Source organism: Vombatus ursinus, unplaced genomic scaffold (assembly GCF_900497805.2).
Source record: "Vombatus ursinus unplaced genomic scaffold, bare-nosed wombat genome assembly UNPS02001287.1, whole genome shotgun sequence".
Taxonomy (NCBI): Eukaryota; Metazoa; Chordata; class Mammalia; order Diprotodontia; family Vombatidae; genus Vombatus; species Vombatus ursinus.
Window position 1 is genome coordinate 86,355 of NW_020941065.1, and position 24,997 is coordinate 111,351.

Below are 24,997 nucleotides of genomic sequence, written 5' to 3' on the forward strand. Positions count from 1 at the left end.
AGCTGGGAGGGGCCTGAGAACAGGAGATGGCAGAGCTGGGAGGGCCCTTAGAACAGGGGATGGCAGGGCTGGGAGGGCCCTTAGAACGGGGGCTGGCAGGGCTGGGAGGGCCCTGAGAACAACGGATATTAAGGCTTATGGAGGGCCCCCAAGGTTCACGCTGGGCACTGATGGGGTCCTCATTTCCTGGCTGCCCGGCCTGTCTAGTCCCCTCCCCCATCCTCACTTGTCAGTATTCCTGGTTTTGTTCTCCGGTCCTCTCTCTCCTCACCCTCCCTCAGTGTTCTGCATCTCCCCCAGCACCCCCAGGCTGCCCTTCCTTCTGCCTGGTGCCTAGCTCTGGAGTCAGAGGCCCTGGGTTCGGGTTCTGCCTCATGATTTTCTACCTGTGGGACCTAGCTAAAGTCATTTCATTTCCTTGGTCGGACAAGATGGCCTCTGAGGACCCTTTGAGCCTGGCTTGGAGCTCTGTTCAAGGCTTCCGTGTGATACCTCAGCCAGCAAATATTTATGGAGCACCTACTGTGTGCAGCCATGGGGGATAAAAGCACAAAGAATGAAATAACCAAGTGGAAAGAGCCCTGGATTTTAAACCCAGGGACCTGGGTTCAGGTGCTGCTGTTGCTTCTTACTAGCTGGGTGACTTTGGATAAGTCACCTCCTTTTCCCAGGGTTTCAGTTTCCTTGTGACCCGAGGGTTCTGTAAGACCTGTTTGTGGCTCTGATCCTGGAAGGACCTTGAGGCCGAGGTTGCTGGTCAAGGAGGATTTGAACCCAGGGCCGAGGCAATGTCCTTCCCGCTCTCAAACGGTCCCATTGGTCTGAAATTCTCTCAGGGGCCAGGAGGGCTGGGCCGCCCCCACCCGGTCAGCTCAGCCCCCATCTTCCCTTCCCTCAGGTCATCCCCAAGAGCAAGTATGTCTTGGTCAAGTTCGACACCCAGTACCCCTATGGGGAGAAGCAGGACGAGTTCAAGACCCTGGCCGAGAGCTCGGCCTCCAGCGAGGACCTCCTCATTGCCGAGGTGGGGATCTCAGGTATGGCCGGGCCGCACGGGAGGGGCCGAGGAGGAGTCGCCCCGGGCTGGTGGGACCCTGAAGGAGCCGCTTTGCTTCCTATCCCTCCCGTGGAGCTGGGGAGACCCCCGGCCTTCTCTCCCCAGGATGGGCCAGGGAGCAGCAGCAGGGCTGGGTGGCGGAGCTTCCCAGGTGGCTGCCCAGGGCCTCTAGTGACCTGCGGCCAAAGTGGGGGTGGGGATGGTGGTCTTTTTCAGCTCCTTGGGTCCTACGGCAGTGTGTGTCTGTGTGTCTGTCTGTCTCCCTCTCCTCCCTTCTCTCTCTCTGTCTCTCTCTCCTCCCTCCCTTCCTCTCCCTCTTCCTCTCCCCCTTCCTCCTCTCTCTCTCTACCTCTCTCCTCTCCTCTCTCTCCTCCTTCCTCCTCTCTCCCTCTTCCCTTCTCTCTCTCCCCCTCTCTCTGTCCACCTCCTATGAAGATGCAGCTCCTTCCAGGCTCCAGGGGCCCAGTTCTCCTCCCTGCATCACAACTGCCTTGGTCTCCAGAGCCGTGGCCTTCCCTTTCTCTGGGGGCACAGCCAAGGGAAGAAAGGGGGCCGGGAGGGACATCTCGTGGTCACCCCAGGTACCCGGTCTCTCACTGCTGCCTTCCGCAGTGGCCGTGCCCCTCATGACTGGTTCCATTCACAGATTATGGCGACAAGCTGAATCTGGAACTCGGCGAGAAGTATAAGCTCAGCAAAGACAGTTACCCGGCCTTCTACCTCTTCCAGAATGGGGACTTTGAGAAGCCGGTGCGCTACCAGGGGCTGGTGAAGGTGGGCGCCATCCAGCGCTGGCTGAAGAGCCAGGGCGTCTACCTGGGCATGCCCGGCTGCCTACTCGCCTACGACACCCTGGCTGCCCAGTTCCTCGATGCCGCCGGGGCAGAGGAACGGAAGGCCATGATAAAGCAAGGCCAGGCCAGCCTGGCTGGCGTCAAGGAAGCCGAGAAGAAGTGGGCCGAGCAGTACCTGAAGATCATGGGGAAGATCCTGGAGCAGGGCGAGGGCTTTGTGGCCACGGAGACGGCCAGGCTCACCAAGCTAATCGAGAAGAACCAAATGAGCGAGGGGAAGAAGGAGGGGCTCCAGAAGACCCTGAACATCCTCACTGCCTTTCAGAAGAAGGGGGTGGGGAGAGAGGAGCTCTGAAGAGGCCTGGGGGAGGGAGGCCTGGGGGGATAGGAGCAGGAAGAAGGGGAGGCATCCGTGGGACCGGTCCAGTGACCCGTGCATCAGGGATCTCCAGATGCGGGTACCAGACGCACTCGAGATCTTCCTCCCCGCGCCCAAGTGGTGAAATTGGGGAGAACTCCTGTCAAACTGCCCCCAGAGAAGACTTGGTGCTAATACCCACAATAAACAGTGCGCTGCTCGGGCCCGGACAGTCTAATTCTCTTCCAAAATTAAAAGTCTCCATGTCCCGGTTTGGTAGCCCCCCTCCCAAGTCCCTTCTTCTCTGGGTTTTCTCTCTCCCTCCTGCTGCCTGGGGATCCCCTAGCTCTGTACTCTGATTTCTGCCATCACCCTCCCCGCCATTTTTGGTAGCAGTCGAGGGCGATGAAAATCCTCTTTGTTAATTCAGAAGTGGGTCCAGGTTCAAACCCCATCCTTTCCTAGATGGTCCACACTGGGCATCCCTGATTCCATGGGAGCTACCAAAGTCTTTATGGGAGGATAGGGTCACTGGGGGACGTGAGCTGCTTCTAAACTGCTGGGAAGACCAGGATGGACCACGCTGTGTTTTCTATGAACCATTGCTACTAACAATATATTTTCTCACTGCCTGTACCAGTGTCTGCCCATGGTGGTGTTTTGTTTTTTAAAATTCATTATAAATGGTCTGGGAGAAGCATCATGGTGGGAGTAGCCAGGAGGGCCAGGGTTCCAGCTCTGCCTCTGACATGTCCCATAACCCTGGACTTAACCTCTGAGTGCCCCGGCAGCTCTGAGTCTGGAGTGGTGCAGAGAGCCAACCATTGGATTGGGAGGCCCTGGGTTCGAAACTTGACTGTGTCACCTCCCTAGGCCTCAGTGTCTCAGCGGTAAGATGTGGGGGATTGGAGTAAGGACCCTTCTAGCCTTAAATCTTTGATCCTCAGAGGTGGATATGTCACCAGCGTGTATCCATGAAGAGTGGTTTCCACACTGGGGACTAACTCCCACCACCGTGATGAAATCAGTGCCATATGCCTCATACTTTGAGTGGTTTTAAAAAGCCATGAGAGGCCTGGGTGCCTTGGGCCATTTTCTAACTGTTAGGAGTTACAGAGCTGCTTGGGAGTGTGAGGGGTTCACAGGTGTAGACCCACAAATTGGTGGGCTCCTTTGTACTTAAGATGACTTCAGTGAATCTTGGATTTGATTTGAAAGGTTTAGGGGGAAAAAATTGTTATGGAGGGAGCAGCTAGGTGGTGCCTGGAGTCAGGACCTGAGTTCAAATCTGGCCTCAGATACTTAATAACTGTGACCCCAGGCAAGTCACTTTACCCTGTTTGCCTCAGTTTCCTCATCTGTAAAAGGAGCTGGAGAAGGAAACGGCAAACCACTCCAGGATGTTTGCCAAGAAAATATCAAATCCACCCTCAGACACTTAACCAGCCATGTGACCCTGGGCAAGTCGCTTAATCCTATTTGCCTCAGTTTCCTCATCTGTAAAATGAGCTGGAGAAGGAAATGCAAACCATTCCAGGATCTTTGCCGAGAAAACCCCAAATGGGGTCGTGAAGAGTCAGACAGAACTAGAAGAAATGGGAGGGGGTGCTGAGGCAATTAGGTGATGTCATGGACAGAGCACTGGGCCTGGAATCAGGAAGACCAGAGTTCAAATCCTTCCATAGACCCGATGACTGTGGGCAAGTCACCTTTGTCTGCCTCAGTTTCTTCTGCTGTAAAAGTAATAGCATCTACCTCTCAGGATGGTTGTGAGGATCACATGAGGTATTTGTAAAGTGCTTAGCACAGACCCTGGTACGTAATAGTTGGTGAGTTGTTTTCAGTTGTGTTTGACTTCGTGACCCCATTTGGGGTTTTCTTGGCCAAGACACTGGAGTGGTTTGCCATTTCGTTCTCCTTTCCTCATTTTAGAGATGAGGAAACTGAGGCAAACAGGGTGAAGTGACTTGCCTAGGGTCACCCAGCTAGTGAGTGTCTGGAGGCCAGATTTAAAATCAGGTCTTCCTGACATAGTAAGTAGGTTTTTATTAAGAGCTTTTTCCGTTCCTTATGAGATCATAACTACAGCAGGAAAGGACCTCGCAAGGCGCTGAGTCCAACGCCCTCAATTCAGGTAATGAAACAAGCCCAGAGGGGATGGGACTCTTCTGGTCTCACCTCATTTACAGATGAGGAAACTGAGGCCCACGGGGTAGCGAGTACCAGGTCTCCCCAGCCTCTTTGCCCACCGCGCACAGATCACTTTGTCACCGTTGACGTCCTTGGAAGGATGCGGAGTTCAGAGCACGGTGTACCATACCATAATGGCTTTTAGAGACATTCCCTGGAGAGGGAAGCAGTCATCCATAGCGGTATTAGAGGCTTTGGGAGGCTTAACGTGAGCTGAAGCTGAGATGTCCTAAAACCTCGTGGCTCCTGATGATGTTCGGCTGCCCTCCTGGGAGGGTCGCTTAAGTCCAACAGAGTCAGCAAACACAGCCACGTCCCAAGGGCTCCGCTTCCCCTCCCTTCCCACGGGCTGCATTATTATCACAGCAATTTTGGTGGAAGAGAGGAGGCGTGTGGAACTGTGTGTGAGGAGAGCCAGTGTGGGTTCAAAGCTAGATTTGGAGTCAAGGGACCTGAGTTCACATTCTGGTTCTGCTACCTAATGGCCGCGGGACACTGAACGAGGCATTTTTTTAAAAAGTTTCTTCGTTTAAAATTGAGAGGGTGAATTTGATCGTAGATTAATGGCTAGAGAAAACTCAGCAGAGGTCATATGATCCAACCCTCCCATTTTGCAGATGAACAAACAAGCCAAGAGAGGTTGGCCCGCCCCCAACTGCAAACCCAACATTCTTTCTATCACACTCTCCTGTTTGAGGTCAGCTCTAAATTAAGCACGCTGTTAACAGTGCCTGGGCCAGAGTGTTTCCGGGGCTGCCCCAGAGGCCCTGAAGGTCCCACCCACCTTTGGGGGGAGGTAGCCGCGAGCAGGAAAGTAAGCCACCAGAAAGGGGAAATGAGTCGGCTCTGTGCCCAGATGGGATTTCCGTGGTCCCAACAGGCCTGAATAATTGCAAACCGTGGAGTGATCTCAATGCTGTTTGCGTTGGTGTCCGGGCCAAGTCAAAAGGCATAAAGCCAATAGCTCTGCTGAAGGGCTGGTTCTGGAGCCAGAGGGCCTGGGTTCAAATCCCATCCCCAACACTGAGTAGCTGAAGGAACTCAGGTAAGTCTGGCCTTAGTTTCCTTCTTTGTAAAAGGAGGGATTGAATGGCCCCCTTCTGTTAAGGATCCTGTGACCCAAGTGGAAAAGGGGGCAGTTAATCCACACTCTCCTATTGCTGCCAATAGGCATTTTAAAGATGCCTCCTCCCATGGGTTAGCAGGTGCGGGATGCTGGGATGCAGGGACAAAAAAGTCCTCAAACACACAAACTGTCCCTGCCTTCAGGAATTGGATATGGCATATAAAGGTAAGTGTGTATATGTTTATTTAAGGAGACAGAGAGCTCAAGTAGGAATATGCTTCCTTTGGGAGGAGACAGCTCAGAAACCTAAGGATGTGGAGGCGGAGGTGAGGAGGGGGTTAGTGGTCAGAGGGACAGAGGGAGATGGGAGGCCAAGATGGGGTATCTCAAGGAGGCCAGGCTGGTGGCCGCATAAAGAGAGCATGAAGGGGAACAGTGTGGAATGAGCCTGGACCCTGGGGTTGGAGGCAGACTGTGATGGAGTCGGCAATAGGAGTCTCGGGGCGATGGAGAGCCACCGAGGATTTTTCAAGCAGGAGAGTAAACAGGTCAAGTTTTCACTTTAGGTAGAATTATTTTCTAGCTGTGTTGGGGGGGGTGATGGATGGATAGAAGACTATTATTTATTAGGAGGCTCAGACACTTGTGACCCTGGGCAAGTCACTTAACCCCAATTGCCTCTCAAAAAAAATTTTTTTTAAAGTTTTAAATTATTTATTAGGAGGCTATTGCAATAGTCCAGGTGGGAGGCCCAGCTAAGTGAAGGGAGAGGACACATTGTGGACATAGAGTCAGTAAGACACAGCAACAGATTGAATGTGAGAGGGGAAGATGAAGCTGGAACGGCCAAGGCTATGAGCCTACATACTGGGAAAGATATTGGTTATAACCAATGAGGGTTTAGAAAACGCTTCATTCTACGTGCCCTCGACAGAAAAAAGGGAAATTTGGGGAGGGGGCAAGGGAATCATTTCAGGATCATAGATTTAAAGCTCTAAGGGAACCCCTCGTTTTACAGATAAGGAAACTGAGGTAATACGTGGCAGGACTGGGAGCCCAGATGCTCTTACTCCAAATTGGGACCAGGGAGGTCAGAGTGATCCTCCCAGCATCCCCCGGCACCTGAGATGCCTACATGGTGTTGCTGGAGATCAGGAGAGAGGTCAGGGCTGCATCAGTAGCCGGGGCAGGGTGGTGGTGACGGGTGGTGGGTGATGTCATTCACCTGCATGGATTGCCAGCCTTTGTCACACACAGGAAGGACCTGAATTTGTTACACTATGGGTGATTAAAATTTCGTTCAATATGCACGATTACAAATCCAATTTAGCATAACCTTGGGGAGGGAGGGAGGGGAGAAGGGAAGGGAAGAAGCAGATTTGCAAAGCGCGTACTATGTGCCAGGCATGGTCCTAAGCTCTGTACAAATACCTCATTGGAGAGGTCATCGCTGCACTATTGATGACCTATGAGAACATTCCCACGTTACTCTTACTGTCGGGGCCCTTGAAGTTAACTGACATTTGCAGAGATTTAAAATATAGAAGTTATTTTATAAACATTTTCTCATTTGATCTTAATCATAATAATAACCAGCCTTTACATGATGCTTTAATGTTTGATCCTCCCAACAACCCTGGGAGATAGGTGCTATTATTATCCCCATTTTACAGATAGGGAACCTGAGACAAACAGAGGTTCAATGACTTGTTGAGGGTCTTCACACAGCTAGTTTGAGGCAGAATTCGAACTCTGGTCTTCCTAACTCCAGGCCCAGCGGTCTACCCACTAGGACATTCGGCTGCCTCTAACAAACCTGAGAGGTGATTACAGGAAGCATCGTCATTTTATACGTGGGGCAACCAAGGCTCTGAAATATTGTGACTCACCAGTGATTGTCAGAGGAGGGATCTGAACCCAGGTTTCTGACCAGCCCAGCTTCCTTTCTACCACACTACACTGCTGAATGAAAGGGTTGCATTAGGTAGGCTAGGGCAGCGCTGTTTCACCTTGCCTGCATCTTGGACCCTTTGGGCAGCAGGCTGGAGAAGCCTATGGACCCTGTCTCAGAATCATGGTTTTAAATGAATGAAATGTGATTACCAAAAAAAGTATATTGAAATGCAGCCATTAAAAATTAAAACAAAAAATAAATTCATGGGCCCTGGGCTACATGGTCCCAACAAAGTCTATGGTCCTATGGTTGATCTGAAAAAGGGAACACATAAAAAGGATAGATTTCAGTGCACCGTGGATTTGGAGCCATGAAATGTGGTTTGGAATGTTAGCTCAACTCATTATTTGGGTGGTTCTGGGCAAGCTGCTTTTCCCCTCTGGGTTCATTTCTTCCTCTTGGCGTTCTCGTGAGGAGAAGCATATTGGCATTCTCTGGGGTTGGCGAAATCCTCCGGGTGCTTCGGTCGGAGCACAAAGGTGAGTGCTGCCGGGATGCCACAGAGCCTCCTGGGAGAGGTCCTGGACCAGGCAGAGGAGTCTGAATTGACCATCCACACAGGGAAAGCCAAATGGATGAGAACATGGAGTGAGAAGGGCAACCGGGTGATACTGTCCATCAGAGTAGACAAGAAAACAGAGGCACGTTAAGATAGAAAGGCAGAAAACATATGAGAGATATAAAGATAGGGAAGTAGGTAGAGGGTAGAGATTTTAGATAGATAAGAGATCTAGAAATAGAAAGGTGATAGGAAATGGATTGATGAGACACAGGCAGAAAAGAGAGACAGAGAGAGAAAGAAGAGAGGGGAGACAGAAAGAGAGAGAGAGAGAGAGAGAGAGAGAGAGAGAGAGAGAGAGAGGAGAGAGGAGAGGCAGAAAGATCTACGTGTCTGGGACAAATAGTTCACGTGGATGAATTGGGCCCAGAATTGAACAACTGGAGAAGAGTAAACCAGATTTCCTTCAGGAAGCTGCAAAGCTACCTCACTGACACCAAATTCCCTGACGGAACCAACATTCTACATGACGGTGAGACCCGGAACACATCCACCTGTCTTCTTAGGTTCGGAGTGAGTATCCCGTAGGGTGCCGGGAGGGCCAGGGGTATTGGGAGCAGTCTAGAACATAGCGAGGAAATGTGAAACTGCAAAAGGAGGTGTGCTGGTCAGCTGGCAAGGGCTCACCCAAGAAGGACCCACTGGGATCCTCCCAGTGTCGGAACAGCAGTGGACCCTGTGCCAGGCATGTTCAGGAGTCACACAGGGTGGGCTGGCCCAGCGATTAGCATTGTTGGGGGTGAGGTCCGTTGGAGGACGAACACACAGGCATGCACGTACATGTTTGTGTTTGCTGTGTCCAGACCTAACCCTAACCCATTACAGGTAAGTGACTTGCCCAGGTGTGTGACACAGCCCTGTGTCAGAGACAGCCCACCTGCTCTCCCGCGCGCACACACACACACACCCTCTCTAACAAACGAGCTATTTGTAAAGCACTTAGCAGTGCCCGGCACACAGCAGGCACTTAACAAATGCTCATTCCCTGACCTACAGACGTACACGTGCAGGAATGGTCCACAGGTAGGACAACAGCGCTCTGCTCACACCGCACTTTCCTCCCCACCAGCCTGCCAGGAAGCACTGCCGGCGTTATCCCGGGGCAGAAGGGGAGCTGAGGCCTGGCCCCAGCCTAGTGCTGCTTCCATCTACTGGACACTGTCGGAGGTCTCTCCCAGCTTTAAGTCCTGGGGGATGGGTGGGGGAAGGGGGCAGCAGAGGCTTGATCAGCAGCTGGAGTGGGAGCGTTTGCCTCTTTCCTGATGACCGAGGGCCTGGTCCATGGTGACTGATCTCATTCAGGGCAGATTCTTGGGCGATTAATGTTACAGGAGAGAGGAACCTGAACTGGGTGGTCCCAGGCGGCTGGAGCTGGGAGGGCCATTAAGTCCAACCCTCTCGTTTTTTACAGAAATGGAGGCAGAAGGTGACTTGTCCAAGGTCACAAGGCAGTTAACAGCAGAGGCAGGATTTGAACCCCGGTCCTTTGACTTCACGTGCAGCACCCTGCACCAACCACATAGCCATATACGTTTCAAGCCATGGCCCACACAGTGGAGCACCCCTTGGGGGTGGGGCCAAGACCCCGGAAATTCTCCATTCTCTCATGTATAAAACAGGAATATTCACCTTCACACTACCAACCAAGAGCTACTGTGAGAAGTTTTGCAGACCTGAAGAGCGTCCTAGAAATGGGAAGGCTGCATTAATATATAAAGCCTTCTCTCTACTCATGCAAAATATTACCCTCATCATCTTTTTGCCCAAACTTTTGATTTGATTCGTGTAGGAAATGCCCAGGGTGGAAATTTCCTCCGCCAATACAGGCTGGCCCCTTATCTTTAATGTGTTCTGAGTGACGCAGGGCCCTGGGACTTCCCCTAGCTAAGGTTACATGGCCAGTACAGGTCAGACCCTGCTGGGTTGTCCTAACTTCAAGGCTGGCTCTCTGCTGCGTTGCTTCACTCTTATTATCATCACTATTATTTGGCTTTTTAAAGACTGATTGTCTTGGAAAAGCAAGTTGAAGTTCATGAATAATCCGTTTTTTGTATGGAGCTCAGAACTGGGTCACTCCAAACGAAGAAGGGAGCAGGTCCCTACGGGTCAGAACAGCAATGATGACAGGAAGAAGGCAGGTAGGCTAACTTGTAATGAAACTCTTTTATATAAATTATTAAAACCGTCCAGTTTAAAGCAGGTTTACTGCACCCGGGTCACTTAATTTTCCTGAAGGACAGATACAGGCCTTCTACACTCATAAATTACATCAAAGAATTCAGGAGAGCTGAGAAAACAAAGCTGCAGGTACAATGAAACCCAGTAAGTGTTTAAAAAAATAAAGACAAATTTTGATCGAACAAAATGATTGCGAAATGGAAACACAATGTTTGAACAGTCAAAATCGTAGAAAGAGACGCAACTGAGGGCACTGTGGGGGGTGGTGAGCAGGCGTCCCACACTGGTCTTGCCAGGCACAAGACTGGAGAACTTTCCCTCCCGGGCGTGTGCATGCTCCCGGACAGAACGCTGCCCACACAAGTGACGTCACTCCATGTGTGCTTAGGAGGGTGGATCTCAAACTCACAAAACCAAGAGCTTTGGGGGTGGTGTGTGACCTTATTAGCTTGTCTATTCTCTTCCACATCTTCCCTTGTTTTAAAATTTCAATTCAGCACACTTAAAAAAAAACAAACAAAAAAACCACCCACCAAACCAAAACCCCAACCCCCCAAACAAAAACCAGCAGCAAAGGATTGTTTGGGATTCCCTGTCAAATACCAAATGACATCCATTGTGTTGGAGGGTGTTTCTTTACTCATGTAAGAATATATAGATATAGATATAGATATATATTTTTTAACTGTACACAATTTATAGGGTGTGACAAAGTTTCCAAAAGACTAGATCAACAAGGTATTGGCCATTTCTGCACACAATTTAGTTTTTCGGTTTTTTTTTTTTTTTTATACAAAGACATCGCAAGATGTAAGAGGTTGAATTTGATTTCAATGCTACAGTTAATACAAAAGTCAACAAGAAACAAAGGAAGTAACAATTGCTGCCCCCCCATAACATTATTTGACACGGAACCGTTTGGAGGGGGGGATGGGGGAGGAGGGGACTGCCACCAGGAAGCAGAGATTGGCTGGAGAGGCTGTAGGAATCACCAGATGCCCCTAAGAGGCCAAGCTTCCCCAACCCTGTGCATGCTCAATGGACTGAGGTCAATCTCTCATCATTTTCCAAAGGGTATTTCTATATACTGTACATTTCAAGATGGTCATGGAAAGCATCACTTCAGCACACGCATGGACACAGACACACGCCCACCCATAGCCACACCCACCCCTCCCCCTCCAAAAGCTCGACTCAAAAGGCTGCATTTTGGCCCCCCAACCCCCCAAGAGACTGGAGACTGTAGCCAAATCGCAGTCATGCTTTGACCATTCAGTCTTCATCCTTCCTTTGTTGATGGTGGCCCAGGAGACGACCACTGGCATTTCCCACAAAAACTTCTCTCTTCCAGGGTCCTAGTTGTCAAAGATCTAGCATTTCTACTAAGTCTTTCTGGAGGAGGGGTATGACCCTTTTCAACTTTCTTCCAACGTTTAACTAGGAGAATCAATTACTCTAAGCCAAATCACAGATTTCTGAAAGCCTCAAAGGTCTCTTGAAGCCAGGAGGACCAAAAAAGCAAGTGGTTTTTGCATAGGAAGATTTTTTTTTCAACCTTTCCAAGAAATTAAAAAAAAAAGTCAAATTTCATCGGAGAAAAAGATGCAGTTATTACTCTGCTCGTAGTCTGAGGGTCAAGGAAGAAGCCAACCTCCCACACCCCGTGGTGCCCGGGCAGGGAAAGGGGCATTCTTAGAGCCCTGCCTCCTCCCAGGGGGCAGGGGTTGCCCTTCCCCTGCCCTGGGGGGGTCCCTCCGCCTCAGATCACACAGGAAGCTCCAGGGACTCCGGCCCAACCTGATAGCCTTGGACACTGCCCAGGGCTCTCCCCATTTCCTCCCTGCCCTGCTGACACTAGGAAAGGCCCTCAAGCACTAGGTCTTCATTTTCAAGCACCTATTTGGTTGTTTTTAATTCATGAGCTGATTGTAGTATGTGACTGAAGAAATCAGTGACAGTGGTACATTACGCACATCGTGTCTCTGGCTTTCCAACAGCGATTCCCGTCATGTCATTCTCAAACACATGGATGAGAAGCTGGGCTAGTCGGGAGTGGGCTTGGAGATGGTCCACACGCCTCTCTCTCCCCTGGACAGGGGTTTCCTCCGCCTCTCTATCCCTGTTTCAGATTTCAGAGGTGGGCATGGGGCAGAGGCCAGAGGCTGGGGTAGCCTGAGCTGCTGGCTTTCCCTCTTGCGCCCGTCCGGCTGGCACCGATGCCGGGGACGTACCTGCACGTCCAGGGTGGAGGCTCCTTGGCCCCCGCCCCCTGGGAAGCTCCAGGGGGAAGAGAGACGAGTTCAAGGCCAACAGGCTTCAAGGCCAGACCCCCGCTCTCCCTCCCTGGGGAGGGCTGTCCGGCTGCTCTGGGCTGGAGGCTTGTATTTCTGAGTTGCTATTGCTGCTTCTAAAAACAACCCCCAGAAGTTTCTGGAGATGGAAAGGAAGAAAAGGAGGGTTTCTCTGGCTGCTGCCGTATGCTTAATAATGAACATGTATAAAAAGTGGTCAAACCTAGGGGAGGGCTTGCTTCCGCTTTATGTACAATAATTTAATCAGCTGGATATAGTTAATACCTAAAAAAATTAATTCAAGATCAAAGTCCTTCATGCATTTTAGGAGGAAGTTCTGGTGCCCAGCAACGGCGGTGTCAGCGGTGGCTGGGCGATGCTTCAGCCGGGGTCTTTCCAAGCGGTCTGGGCCTCGCCACTTACACTTTGAACTTCTTCACCGTCTCCAGCCTCTTCTTGAGCAGTTCCCCGATTTCCTGAAGTGAGTGCTGGTAGCTGCTCTGCACCTTGCCGTGCACGGTCTTGGTGAACTTCTTCTCCTCCTGTGGACAGAGGGACGAGATGATGATGGCCGAGGCCTGCGGGGCCTGCCCGGGCCGCCCCCCCCCCCGACAAGGGGCTGGGAGGCCAGCAGCCCAGCAGGAAGTGTAAGGACCCCAGCTGACCCCCTCCCCCTTCTCTGCAGAGGTGGGCGGGCCGTGTGTGTGTGTGCGCGCGTGTGTGTGTATGCACACGTGTACAGGTACAGGTGTGACCTTAGGAAAGTCCCTGCCCTGGAAGGAGAGAGAGAGTGTGTGTGTATGTGTGTGTATATGTGTGACCTTGGGGAGGCCCCTGTCCTGGCCCTGAGGAGCCCTGGCAGCTCCAGAACCACGCCAGGTCATCTTTTTTGTCCTTTTTATAAAAAAGGATGGACGGTACACGGAGGGAAACAGACTGATGACACCCTGTACAAGAATCAGGCCTCGCCTGTCCCCTCCCCGACACTGTGGGGGGCTCCTTCCCAGTTAAAATCGGGGCAGTCGTAGGCAGTGCCCCCCCCCCCCACAGTGACCAAGTCCACCAGCCTAGATGAGACCGACGCCTGCCCGATGTAAACAATGGCTGCCCATCTCCACCGAGGCCAAGAAGCACAAGCCCCACGCTTCCACTGTAAGGTCTGGGAAGGCAGGCAGGAAGGAGAGGAAGGGAGGGAGGGAGGGAGGGAGGAGAGGAGGAAGAGGAGGGGGGAGGGAGGGAGGGAGGAGAGGAGGAGGAAGAGGAGGGAGAGAGGGAGGGGAGGGAAGGAGGGAGGGAGAGAAAGAAGGTACTGGATCTGATAAACTATCTCCCTCCCAGGTCTTCTCTTCTGTGCTAGCTGAGACTCAGCAGAGGAAAAGAAATCAGAGAGGCTCTAAAAGCACTGACTTTGGTGCAGACACGCTTCCTCTGCACCCTGGTGATCCCTCGGTCTCATCTGGCTTACTAAGGCAGCTCCAGGCCCCTGGACCTTTCCCTCCGGCCCGCACAACTGACCCCTCCCTCGTGGGCTGGAGTTGGGAGATCCTCGAGAGCAAAAATGGTGGCCCCCCTTCCATGGGTAGCCCTAGGGCTTGGCACACAGTAAGTATTTAAAAAGGCTTATTTGTGCTTTCATTTTTTCCGCAGGAGGCTAGGAGGCCAGGAGGCCATGCCCATGTCTTTTAAGCACGGAAAAGGCTAAGTGTTGGCACAGAACCAGGCCAGGCGTCAGAAAGACCCAGTTTAGATCCATCTTTGGTCACTTTCTAGCTGTATGACCCTGGGCAAGTCACTTTACCCATCTGTCTCAGTTTCATCATCTGTATAATGAAGGTGATGCTGGCAGCTCCCTGCCAGGGTTGGTGTGAGGACCAAGCACTTTGCAAATGTCAAGGAGCTACCTGCGTGGCAGCAATCATCATCATTACCATCATCACTGTTTTAATTAAGGCATCGAGTTGGTGCTAGGCTAGATTCACATGCAAAGTCAGTGTTAAGATTTTGAGCTCGGGGTCCAAGGACCCCCCCCCCCACGATTTCAAGGGGTCTATACACTTGTTACTTTGTTTTAATATTCTGACAACTGTATATCAATATTATCAGTTCCCTTCATTTAAAAACAAACACTAACTCCCCCCCCCAAGTAACAAGAGTGCTGTCCCACCTGCAAGTGCCTTTGAGAAACCTGAGCTGGGGGCCCCAAGACAGACCCTGGTCCCCGCCTCATTGTGCAGATGAACGAGCAGCCCTATAACTAAGACCACCCAGCTGAAGGACCCCTCCTCTCCCTGGGGCATGGAGCGGGGTGGCGCCCCGGAATGGGGGCCCACACAGCCTCCAGGGGCACCCCCCTCTCACCTGGGAAAGGGCAGGGTCTTCTAGGGACAATTCTTCAAGTTTAAGTGCGGCCAGAAGAGCCTCGAGCCCTCTGAGGTGCTCCAGGACACTGGAGATGAGCAGCTGGAGGCCGGCCATGTAGTGCTGGAAGCTGGAGAAGACAGGCGGCTGGAGGAACATGAGAGGAGAGTGAGACGGGGACCGGGCTAGGGCAGGCAGGGCTTCTCAGGAGCCCCGAGACCCCCACGCGCACTGCAGGCCGCCATGACCCGGACAGTCATGGGGGAGCAGAGCCCGGGTGCTCCTGCTTCCTCCCCTCCACCCGCCAGCTTGCCTCTCCAGGAAAACTCCCGAGAGTGCCTTGGAGGCCAGAGCCCTCCGAGGGGGGGGGGGACGCCGCCCCTCACCAGGTACAACCTTCCAGCTAGACTGGCTCTCTCCTCATTCTGCAGCCGCTGTCTCTGGGCCCCCGACCCCTTCTGCTGTAAGGCCTCTCTGACCCTTCTCTCTCCAGCTTCAGATAATCCCACTCATCTTTATCCCCCCGAGAAGGGGTGCTCCTCAATGGGGGTGGGTGGGCTGGTCTTCATTTTGCCTCTGTAGCCCCAGGGCCTAGTGAGGGTCATGCCCACAGCACAGGCCCTTGTTGGACTGGATGGGGCAGGCTCAGAAAAGACCAAAGGGTCACTCTTCTCAGGACCCCCAAGAGTCTCAGAGGCAGTGAGGCCCCTGGAACGAGAGGCACTGGACCAGCCAAGTCAGACCACTACCACCACCGTGACCACCTCTCCCCTCGGACCCGGATGGTCCAGAGAGCCAGGAACTTGAATTCAGGCTCCTGCCTCGGCAGCACCAGCACCAGATGCTAAGCAACCGTGATCAACAGGGTGAGGAAGCCTGGGGCTGGCAGCACCCCACAGACCCCTGGGCTGAGTCCCTGCAGTCTCCTTGGGCAGGCCAGCCATCCCCACCACCTGCCATCTCACCGCCACTCCCAGACAGGCAGCGAAGCTCAGAGAGCCAGGCTCTGCCGGGGAGAGACAGGAGGCAGTAGCAGGTGCCAGGCCTCCCCCAGACCCTCCTGGCACAGCCCACTGCCCAGTGTCCCCAGCCATTGTCCAGGGATGCAGCCTGCACACTGCTCCTGCAGGCCCAGAAATGACGGGGTTTGTCACCGCAGTCCTTGGCTGTCCAGTGATCCAGTGGAGATGACATCACCACCACTTTACCAGTGCAGCCCGAGGACCAGGGGACCTCTCCATGGGATGTGCAGCTCCAAGCCTCCCGGGGTCATCTCCCCCATCCCAACAGGCACCTGTGTCTTCTCTAGGCACCTCGAGTGCTCTGCATCCATCCATCTGAGGAAGGCAGACCCATACAGGCATCGGCCCCATTTTACAGATGAGGAAACGCACGCTCCAGAGACGCTGGTTAAGTGCTGGCTCATGGATGTCCATGGTGGGTTTGGACCCAGAGCTCTCCTGACTCCCCTGCCCTGCCTGGGCCTCTGCGGTACTCAGGCTGTCAGCATCTCAGAAAGGGAAGGGGCCTTGGGGATTACTTAGCCCACTTGGCCTGAGCCAGAATTCCTTCTCCAATGCAGCAGAAGAGTGGTCCTCCAGCCTTTTCTGAAAGTCCAATGGCACATTCGCCCCAGGCCACGTGCAGCCCAGGCTCCCCTAAGAGCTGAATGTGCCTTCAGCACCCACCAGCCATGGCCTTTGTCCTGCCTCCTGGGGCCTGACCGCTCTCCCACACAGCCTGTTCGCTGTCCTAGCGTCCTCCAGATGCTCTTCTCCTTCCTAAAATGTGGTGCCTAGAACCGAGCTCAGCACTCAGAGCAAAGCAGCCTGGGCCCGTGCCAGGGACGCTCCTCTCAGCTGCCATGTTATTCACTCCTGAGCTTGTAGACCACTATGGCTCCCAGATCTTTTTTTTCAGAATAACTGCAAACGAATCATGTCTCTCCCATCTTATCCACCTGAAGTTATTTGTTAAACTAAAGAGTTGCTGTTGTGTGTCCTTTGTTCTGGAAGAGGACCGTGACATCAGGAAGGTGATGCCATGACTTGCAAGTGAAGTGGATTTCAGTGAGGGAGGGCTGTGCAAAGTCACCAGCCTCACTGTCTCCTCCGGAGCCATCTGGGTCCAGTGGCCAGATACGGAGCAGGACGACTGGAGACGGCCCCCCAAGCCGGAGCACGTTTGTCTTGGTGGCGCTTCCTATCTTGTATGACTGTCAAAATGACCATGTCTCTCCCAACTTTGTGTCACCCAGAAGCACCAACGGCAGATCACCCAAGGCTTTCCCCAAGCCACCAATTAAAATGCTCTGCAGCCAGAGGTAGAGCGCAGAGCCCTTGGCCCTCACCCACAGACTCTGTCCATGCTGGCGCCCATTCCACAATGGCGCCTTCACTGACTCCACCTCCACCTCACTGTCCTATCACTTAGCCCACATGCCCTCCTGTACCAGGCCGTCGATGCAACAAAATTTTATCAGGCCTGGACTTTGTGCAAGGCACTGGGGACAGAGAAACATGAAAGAGCCTGCAGGGGGCTTCCATTTGGTAAAGGAAATCTGACAGGGGAGTACAGAAAAATACAAAAATATCTGAAAATATCTCAAATAAATAGTGAGGGTGGGGAAATTAAGAAAGGTCTTCCACAAGAAGTAGCCCCTGAGCTGACCCTCGAGAAGAACTAGGGATCCCAAGAGAAAGAAGGTTCTGGGTGTGAGAGACAATCTGGGCAAAGGGGTGGAGGTGGGAGATGGGATGTCACATACAAGATACCCCTTGGGGCTGGAGTGTGTGGGGCTAGGGAGGTGAGAACAGCCTAGAAGGAGAAAGAGACTGATGAGAGGCGGTGAAGGCCAAGGAGGGCCCGTCTCCTGAGCAGAGGCCCTGGTGGGGATGGCGGGGAAAGGGGAGACACTGGAGGTAAGGAGAACAACTAGAAGGCAGCTCTCCTGGCCCAGCGGATGGAAGGCAAGGGTTTAACCAGGGGAGGCCAAAGACACCAAGAAGGCAGAGCTGGGGAAACCTGGCAGCTGGCTGGTCCTGGCAGGGCAGGGCCTAGGAAGCCCCTGGGCTTGGAAGCTAGGGGGACAGGAAACATGGTGGTGCCCTCAACAGAGAGATAGGAGCTGGGGCAGAGCCGTCTCTTCCAAACGTCCAGCTCTATGACTTTCCCAGGGAGTTAGTGCCTTGTGCCACGGGCTGCATTTAATCCTGAGTCACAGAGGCTACCCGAGAGCTCCTCTGTGGGGGGAATGTGAGGGGATCTTAACTGATCCTCATCTAGTGTTATTACCATGAGGGTGTTGGTTTCTTTTTTCTTCTTTTTCCTTTTCTGTAAATTTAATTTATATGGCTGCAGGACGCTGTCACAGTAACTAGTCACCCAGAGGACAATGGAAATGGTCTGAAAGAAAAGAAAGAAAACGTGAATTAATCAAGATATCTAACGGGGGGCAAGGGGGGAGGGTAATCTTAGGCTGACATGATCCAGAGCCAGAAAGGGGCTCGGGGATCCTCCACTGCCACCCTCGTTTCATGGAAGAGGACCCGAGGGAGCATGCAGCACGTGGCACTTGTCAAAGCTGTTTAGACATTGTCTACCCCCTTAGACTATGAGCTCCTTGAGGACAGGGACTGTTTTTGCCTTTCTTTGTATTTCCAGCGCTTAGCCTGGTGGCTGGCACAACAGGAGATACTTAATAAACGCTAGCTGATTTGACTAGTTTATAGCATTGCTGGGATGTGAATTCAAGTCCTCAGATGCAAAACGGAACCTTTTGATAGACATCCCAGAATCCCCAAGCTCTAACTCGCTTTGCTCTCTTTCCTCCCAGGGTCAAGTACAAAGCCTGAGGGGCAGGTAAGAGGCCAGCAGCAGCAGTAGGAAGGGCTTGTTTATGTGGCCCTGTAAGGTCGGCTGAGCACTTCACTATCATTCTCTCTCTGGACACTCACAATGATCCTAGGAGGGCGGTGCTGTTATGACTCCCATTTTACAGACGAGGAAGCAGAGGCCGGCAGAGGGCTAAGGGACATGCCAGGGGCCCCCGGCTAGCAGGGATCTGGGTCGCATCGCTGCCGTACTGGACGCACCTGGCCTCACGGAGGCTGCGCCTTTTGGTCCAGGTGGGCGCCCTGTAGAGGGGCCCACGGCCTGGCGCCTCCCCCGAGGAGTTGTTTTAGCAATGTTTGTTGGGCTAAAGGGGAAACCAAAGCTCCCCATGAAGCACAAGTGGGAGCCCGTGGAGCGCTCACCTCCACAAAGAAGACCAGGTTTTCTAAGATGCTGGGATGAGTCTTCAGGTTCCCGTCTTCTACTTCTAAGATGTCCCCTTTGCAATGACTGAAGGCTTCTGCAAGAAAAGGAGGCAACGCTTGGTTCGTCTCTCCTCGTGCCGCCGGCTGAGATAGCGGGTTGGTGGCATCCGTCATCCATCGGACGTTGAGGGGCAGCCAGTGCCCAGGGGAGCCCTAGGAGAGCGGGAGCAGAGGCCTTTTCCCAGCCAGGTGACCGCGTCCTGAGCACCTCCTCTTTCTTCACCACCTCCCTACCTCCACAAGGGCAGCCCCAGAGCTTTCCAGGCCCTGCACATGCCCAGACCATGGACAAGGTGAAATCACAGAGGCCTCAGCTGAGGAAGAATGGGCACCACTCCTGAAGGAAGGCCAAAGGTGCCTTTTCTACTCAGGGTCCGGCTTGAGACTGGGAATCCCTATCACCTCGGATAACCACTTTCCATTGTCCAACCCTCCCCCTTTGGGCAGTAACACAGAAGGGCTGAGGGCCCCTCCACGCAGAGCGTCCCCACCACACCGCACCCGACCCACAGAGCGAGGCACGGCTGGGAGAAGCACCGCTCCGATCTCCAGGCACCCCGAAAGAAGGCCATGCAGGACAAGTGTGTGGGTGTCCACAAGAAGAAGCCACCGGTGTCCAGACACTTACCCCTTAATTGTTCTAGTAAAGATTCAAAACTATTTCCTATTCTCTCCTGGATCTCAGCTGTATCCTCTGAAATGGAAAGAAAAAATTCCAGCTTAGCAGTCACATTCTACGGTGAAAGACACACAAACCTCAGGCAGCCATTGAAGAACTTTCCTGACTCTCAGCTCTGTAGGCCTCAGTGCCCTTGTGGGCCTCAAACTTCGAACCTCTGGCCCCCAGAGTCACCGTTCAAAATCAAAAAAACCTCATTCCTTCTTGGCCAAAACAATCGCCCCAAAAGAAGAGGAAATTAAAATCCACTTCTTTCAAATGGCTAAAAAGGCAAATGGAATTAAGCACAAGCTTGGGGTTAACAATTCCTCCAAGACATTCCTAATTCTGAGCTGGTGAGAACTGTGACTCTACTGGTTAGAAACTCAGAAGATCTGTGCCCTCGACCACAAACGTTCAGCTCTCCAACCACGGCTCTCCAATACAGGCACAACAAGCTGATTCCTTCCATTTCTAAATCTCCAATTAACTGGTAAATTAACATGGTGATGGGCCACTGTGAATGTGATTTTTCTGGTAACAGACCTAAATGATCATTATTACCCATCTGCCTTAAACAAATGTGTACCAGGCACCCCTGATGAAGCAGCAGGAGGGCTCCAGGACCTCAGGCTCTTTAAGGCCTCCCCAGCCCCGCATTATCTGGCTGGCCCTTCCACAGTACAGATAGAGGCCGGTGACACAGCCTGCCTGGCCGCCGTCTGAGCTACAATCAGGCCAGGCAGTTAGGGATGAAGGGCTCCAGCCAGACCAATCCCTGCCAGCTGTCTACTAAAGAGGAGAATTATCCAGGCAGGCAAAGCTCACACGCGGGGGGAAATCGGAGGTCCTCCAAGTAGTCAAATATATCCTGTCAGTTGAAATAAAATGTCATTTTTGTCTAAGTTTAGAATTTCTGCTGTCCAGAGGGCTTTCTCCCATCATGCTGAATTTATTTTCTGGGAAAACAAAATCAATCCATCTCTGAAAAAACAGCAAAATTTATGTGGTCAAACCCCCACACGCGCATACATGTGCACACACTCACACGCACACGCATGCATCTTACCTAGGCCATTGGTATCTAGTTCATAAATATCACTAACAAGATAAAAGGAGCTAGTCTGGCACTGACAGCAGCCACTGCTGAAGAAGCCGGCCATCCGGGTGGGAACAGGACCAAGGAAAGGATACTGGGGAGGGAAAGGGAAAAAGGCCTCGTTACTTTGCACGCGCTGTCAGAGAGGACCCGACCTCTGGGGCTACCTGGATGCAATCGGCAAAGTGTCCCCTAGAGGCAGGAGGGTGCAGGGGCCTTCCCCACAGTGGCACCGACCCCAGAGAGCACACGCCCCCCTTGAGGCTCTACAGAGACTTGGACTGGTCGTCTCTTCAGAGCGCGGAGGGGCTCGTTTGCAGAGGGGCCTAATCTACTAAGTATCGGGGAGGAGGGATTCGACCTGGCCTTGTGGGTGGCTCAATGAAGGCATCTTATATGAATTTAACGCACGGGATAAGAGACCTCAGAGGTCATTTGGTCTGACCCCCTCAGAGGACAAAACTGAGGCCTGGGAGGATAAGAGAACTTGCTCAAGGTCACACAGGCAGTAACGGTAAGCATTAGAATCAGGATTTGAACACAGGTCCTTGGACACCAGAGCCAGTCAGTACATTTTCCACTGCACCGTAAGGTTTAAGCAGACCCAGGACACTTAGTGGAGATTTGTGAACAAGGTTAACAGGCGAGCACAGAGGCTTTTCAAGAAAGACAAGAAAGGGCAGCGAGGTGGCGCAGTGGATAGAGCTCTGGCCTTGGAGTCAGGAGGACCTGAGTTCAAATCTGGCCTCAGACCAAACACTTGACACTTACTAGCTGGGTGACCCTGGGCAAGTCACTTGATCCCAATTGCCTCACCAAAAAGGAAAAAAAGAAAAAGGAAAAAAAAAAAGGCAAGAGAGGGGGCGCTGAAGACAACAGCAGGCCAAAGTCTGAGCACCCACGTACACAAGGAAGCACTCACCATAAAGAGCCACAGTGTATGTCTAAATCACAAACAGGCCAGGCCAGGCTACTTTATTTAATTTTCTGAGAAGTTTAATAAACTTGTGGGTCAAAGGAATGCTGAAGTTTTTAGTTTCCTAAGCACTGGCCCAAAACAGCTCATGTTTTTCTTTAAGCAAAGATGTAGAAATACAGGTTCAACAACAGGAGAATGAGACCGGTGGGGAGCTGAATAAATGGCCAGACCCAAAGAGTACATCGAACTGGTTCCATGACACCTCAGAAAGAATTCTCTGAGGAGTGGCCTAGGGTTCCAGGGTCTAGCACGACATTGTTTAACGATTTCCTCAATGATATGAATTCAGTCACAAATGGCATGCTTATCAAATTTGCATGACCCACAGACAGGAAGGACAGCTAACAAGTTACACTGGACTCAAAAATATCCTGACCCAGACCAAATCAATCAAGATGAAATAGAATTTGAAATAAACGTAAAATCGTACGCTTTGGTTCAAAACAATCAGCTTCGCTAGTATAAGACTGGAGTGTGTCTGGACAGCAATACACGAGAAAAAGACTTGAGAGGCTTAGGGGACGGCAGGCATAATGAGTCAGCAGGGGTTGGCAGCCAAAAAAAGGACGTTGTGCTGGGCTGTGGCCGGGAAGGAGGTGCGCGTCCCACTGGGGGACGGTGGGAGGAAGGCCAAATCTGGAGGACGGTGGTCTCCTCTGGGCGCCCAGCTTGAGAAAGGGCCCAGAGAGGCTGGGCCTTACCCTTAGCCTAGTGAAGGCTGGCGGCACACCCAAGAGTGTCACCAGGGATTCAAAGGTGGAGGTCCAGCACAGACAGATGAGATGATTTCTGAACCCCCGCAGAAAAGACAACAAAGCAGCAAGGGAGAGGAAGAGGGAAGCTGAGAGCTGAGGTCAGGAGAAGCGCTACTCAAAAGCAGATCGTGCTGCGTCCTCGTTGGACATCTGCAGGCTGAAGCAGGGCGGCCCTTGTGGTTCTGGGTTGGGTGTGTGCGTGTGTGTGCACGCATGCATACACAAGTATGAATTTCTTGCTGCTGACGGACTCTGCTCATGATGCTGAAAGTGGCACGGTCTCCGCTAACACTTATAACTTTGCCGGTCACAGGCTCTGAGCTGGCCAGGAGCAAGGCGGTCACTTAGTCCGACGCCCCCATTTTACAGAAGCCCAGATCTAGCAGGTGGGGAGGCTTGCTCCAGGGTCATGCTGTACAAGTGGCAGAGCCCGGATTCACCCGGGTCTCACGACGCCCCGCCCTCGGCTCCCGTGGCACCCTGCCCTCGGCCCGAGGGCTCAGAAACCTCCCTCGTTCCCACAAAGGCAGTCAACCAGCAACGTCCCCGGCCCCGGGCCCAGCTCTGCTTTTCAGACCGTACCTGAACCTTCCGTCCAACAAATCGCTTTCCCACATCCAGAACTCCTTCCAATTGCTGGAGAAGTGAACGGATAATATCAATCCTCGAGGAGATGCCATTCTCTGCTGTCTTGTCTGAGTTTTTCGGCTCCATGGGGTGGCTGAGAGTTGGAAGCCCGCTGACCAATCTCAGGGTCAAGGAACGGATGCGCAGCCAAAGGGTCTCCTCCTCCAGAGAGAGCTTCTTATGTTCTTCAGAAACATCCCTGAAGACAGAAGCCCCAGCAGTGGGTGAGCAAACAGAAGAAGCTCCTGGCGGCCTTTCCAGCGGCCACTACCTGCCCGTGGCTCTCCCACCACCTCAGACCACAGGCCGGCCCACACTTCAGTGAGTTAGGAAGAGAAAACACAAGGAGGCGGGCCTGATTCTGAATTCAATGTGAGTCACCTCTCCTTGGGATCCCACGTGAAGAAAACATGGAGGTCTCTGTTGTCACGCAGATCCTTCCACGGGATGTCGTCCTCCTCAGGACTCAGACTCATGGACTTGATGCTTTCTTCTAAGCTGGTCGATCTGTGACGGGGACATAAACGCAGAGGCTGTAGGGACGTGGGAGGAAGAAGAGAGAACTAACCAGAACGTTAAATTACACACTTGCAAACGTCTTACAAGTGGGGATCCCAGGGTCCAGCGTCAGAGCTGGAAGGCTCTGCAGGGATGATCGTTTTAGAGAGAAGTAACAGGAGGACGTGAAAGGTGAAGTAACTCACTCATGGTCCCAAGGGGACCGAGTGACAAAGCTGGGATTCGAATCTGGGTCTTCTGACTGCCAATCCAACTGTCTTTGCACTAACGCCTACTGATCCTGGGCTTAACACCTACGCTCATCGTAAGGTTTCACTTATGCTGGGATAAAAAACGGCCTGCGGAAGGAGCTGACGCTCCACGCGACATCAGGCCTCTCGGAGGCGGCCCAAAGGAGGGGAGTGCGGCGGGCGGCTCATGCGGGGCTTCCCTTCGGAGTTGCTGATGCCACAGAAGGTCCAGCAGGGTCTGGGCTGGGCCAAACACTAAAGACCATCGCAATCCACAGACTATCCCCACAACACAGACAGAACAGCCCTGAGACACGCAGGCCGCAGGGGCCGGTCTGTGACCGCACTGCCCGCCCCCGCCTCCGCCCCATCGCGGCCCCCAGACTCACATGTTGGCTTCAAGCAGCAGGTCCAGCAACATCCGTTCTGTGCGCACTTGGGCAAAGTGCAGAGAGTTGTTCAGCCTGTTCCTAAAAGCGATGAACTCTGGGATCTTCTCAAACGCACCATATTTGTAGGCTTGAATAATATATTCTGAGGTCTGGGAAGAAAAAAACATCACCTCGGCATGAAGATCTTCAACAGATCAGACGTCTGTGGCAAACCTTGCCAGCAAAGCAACCCAACCAAAAAACCCAAAACACAACCCAACAGCACATGGAAGGCCACAATCACTGAGGAGAACGTCAGCAGCCTCTCTCCTCTCCCTCCCCACCCTCTCCCAAGCCTTCCCTCCTTTCTCTGTGCATCCCCTTTGCCAAGAACAGCCTAGACACGGCCGCCATCCGCGGCAGTGAGGAAGCCGCCCCTTGACTGACTTAGAGGTCAGACCAGGCCGTCAGGGCAGCCACCCTCGACCCAAGCCGCTCCAGGAGAGACCCCACTCGATCTTCTTAATAGGACAGGGACAGCCTGTTTCTAGTGAGGTTTCAAAAATACAGCCACTGCCTACCCTGGTCCTCCCAAACCTAAAAAAAAGGCCCAAAGACATGCTGGCTCCTTCTTC

At 52.7% G+C, this 24,997-nt stretch overlaps 2 protein-coding genes across 2 annotated transcripts in view; one reads left to right on the forward strand and one right to left on the reverse strand.

The window, feature by feature from the left end:
* ERP29 (endoplasmic reticulum protein 29) overlaps positions 1–2,845 on the forward strand; it is a 3,800-nt gene extending 955 nt beyond the window's left edge. Inside the window, exons 2-3 of the mRNA XM_027865618.1 lie at positions 899–1,037; positions 1,704–2,845. Of these exons, the coding sequence (XP_027721419.1) occupies positions 899–1,037; positions 1,704–2,206 (642 nt within the window). The 3' untranslated portion in view covers positions 2,207–2,845. The remainder of the gene's footprint in view (positions 1–898; positions 1,038–1,703) is intronic.
* Positions 2,846–10,902: 8,057 nt separating this feature from the next.
* NAA25 (N(alpha)-acetyltransferase 25, NatB auxiliary subunit) overlaps positions 10,903–24,997 on the reverse strand; it is a 45,207-nt gene continuing 31,112 nt past the window's right edge. Inside the window, exons 16-24 of the mRNA XM_027862498.1 lie at positions 24,381–24,532; positions 23,624–23,749; positions 23,198–23,441; positions 20,852–20,975; positions 19,753–19,818; positions 19,062–19,159; positions 18,100–18,210; positions 14,806–14,952; positions 10,903–12,989 (exon numbers count right to left, since the gene is read on the reverse strand). Of these exons, the coding sequence (XP_027718299.1) occupies positions 12,867–12,989; positions 14,806–14,952; positions 18,100–18,210; positions 19,062–19,159; positions 19,753–19,818; positions 20,852–20,975; positions 23,198–23,441; positions 23,624–23,749; positions 24,381–24,532 (1,191 nt within the window). The 3' untranslated portion in view covers positions 10,903–12,866. The remainder of the gene's footprint in view (positions 12,990–14,805; positions 14,953–18,099; positions 18,211–19,061; positions 19,160–19,752; positions 19,819–20,851; positions 20,976–23,197; positions 23,442–23,623; positions 23,750–24,380; positions 24,533–24,997) is intronic.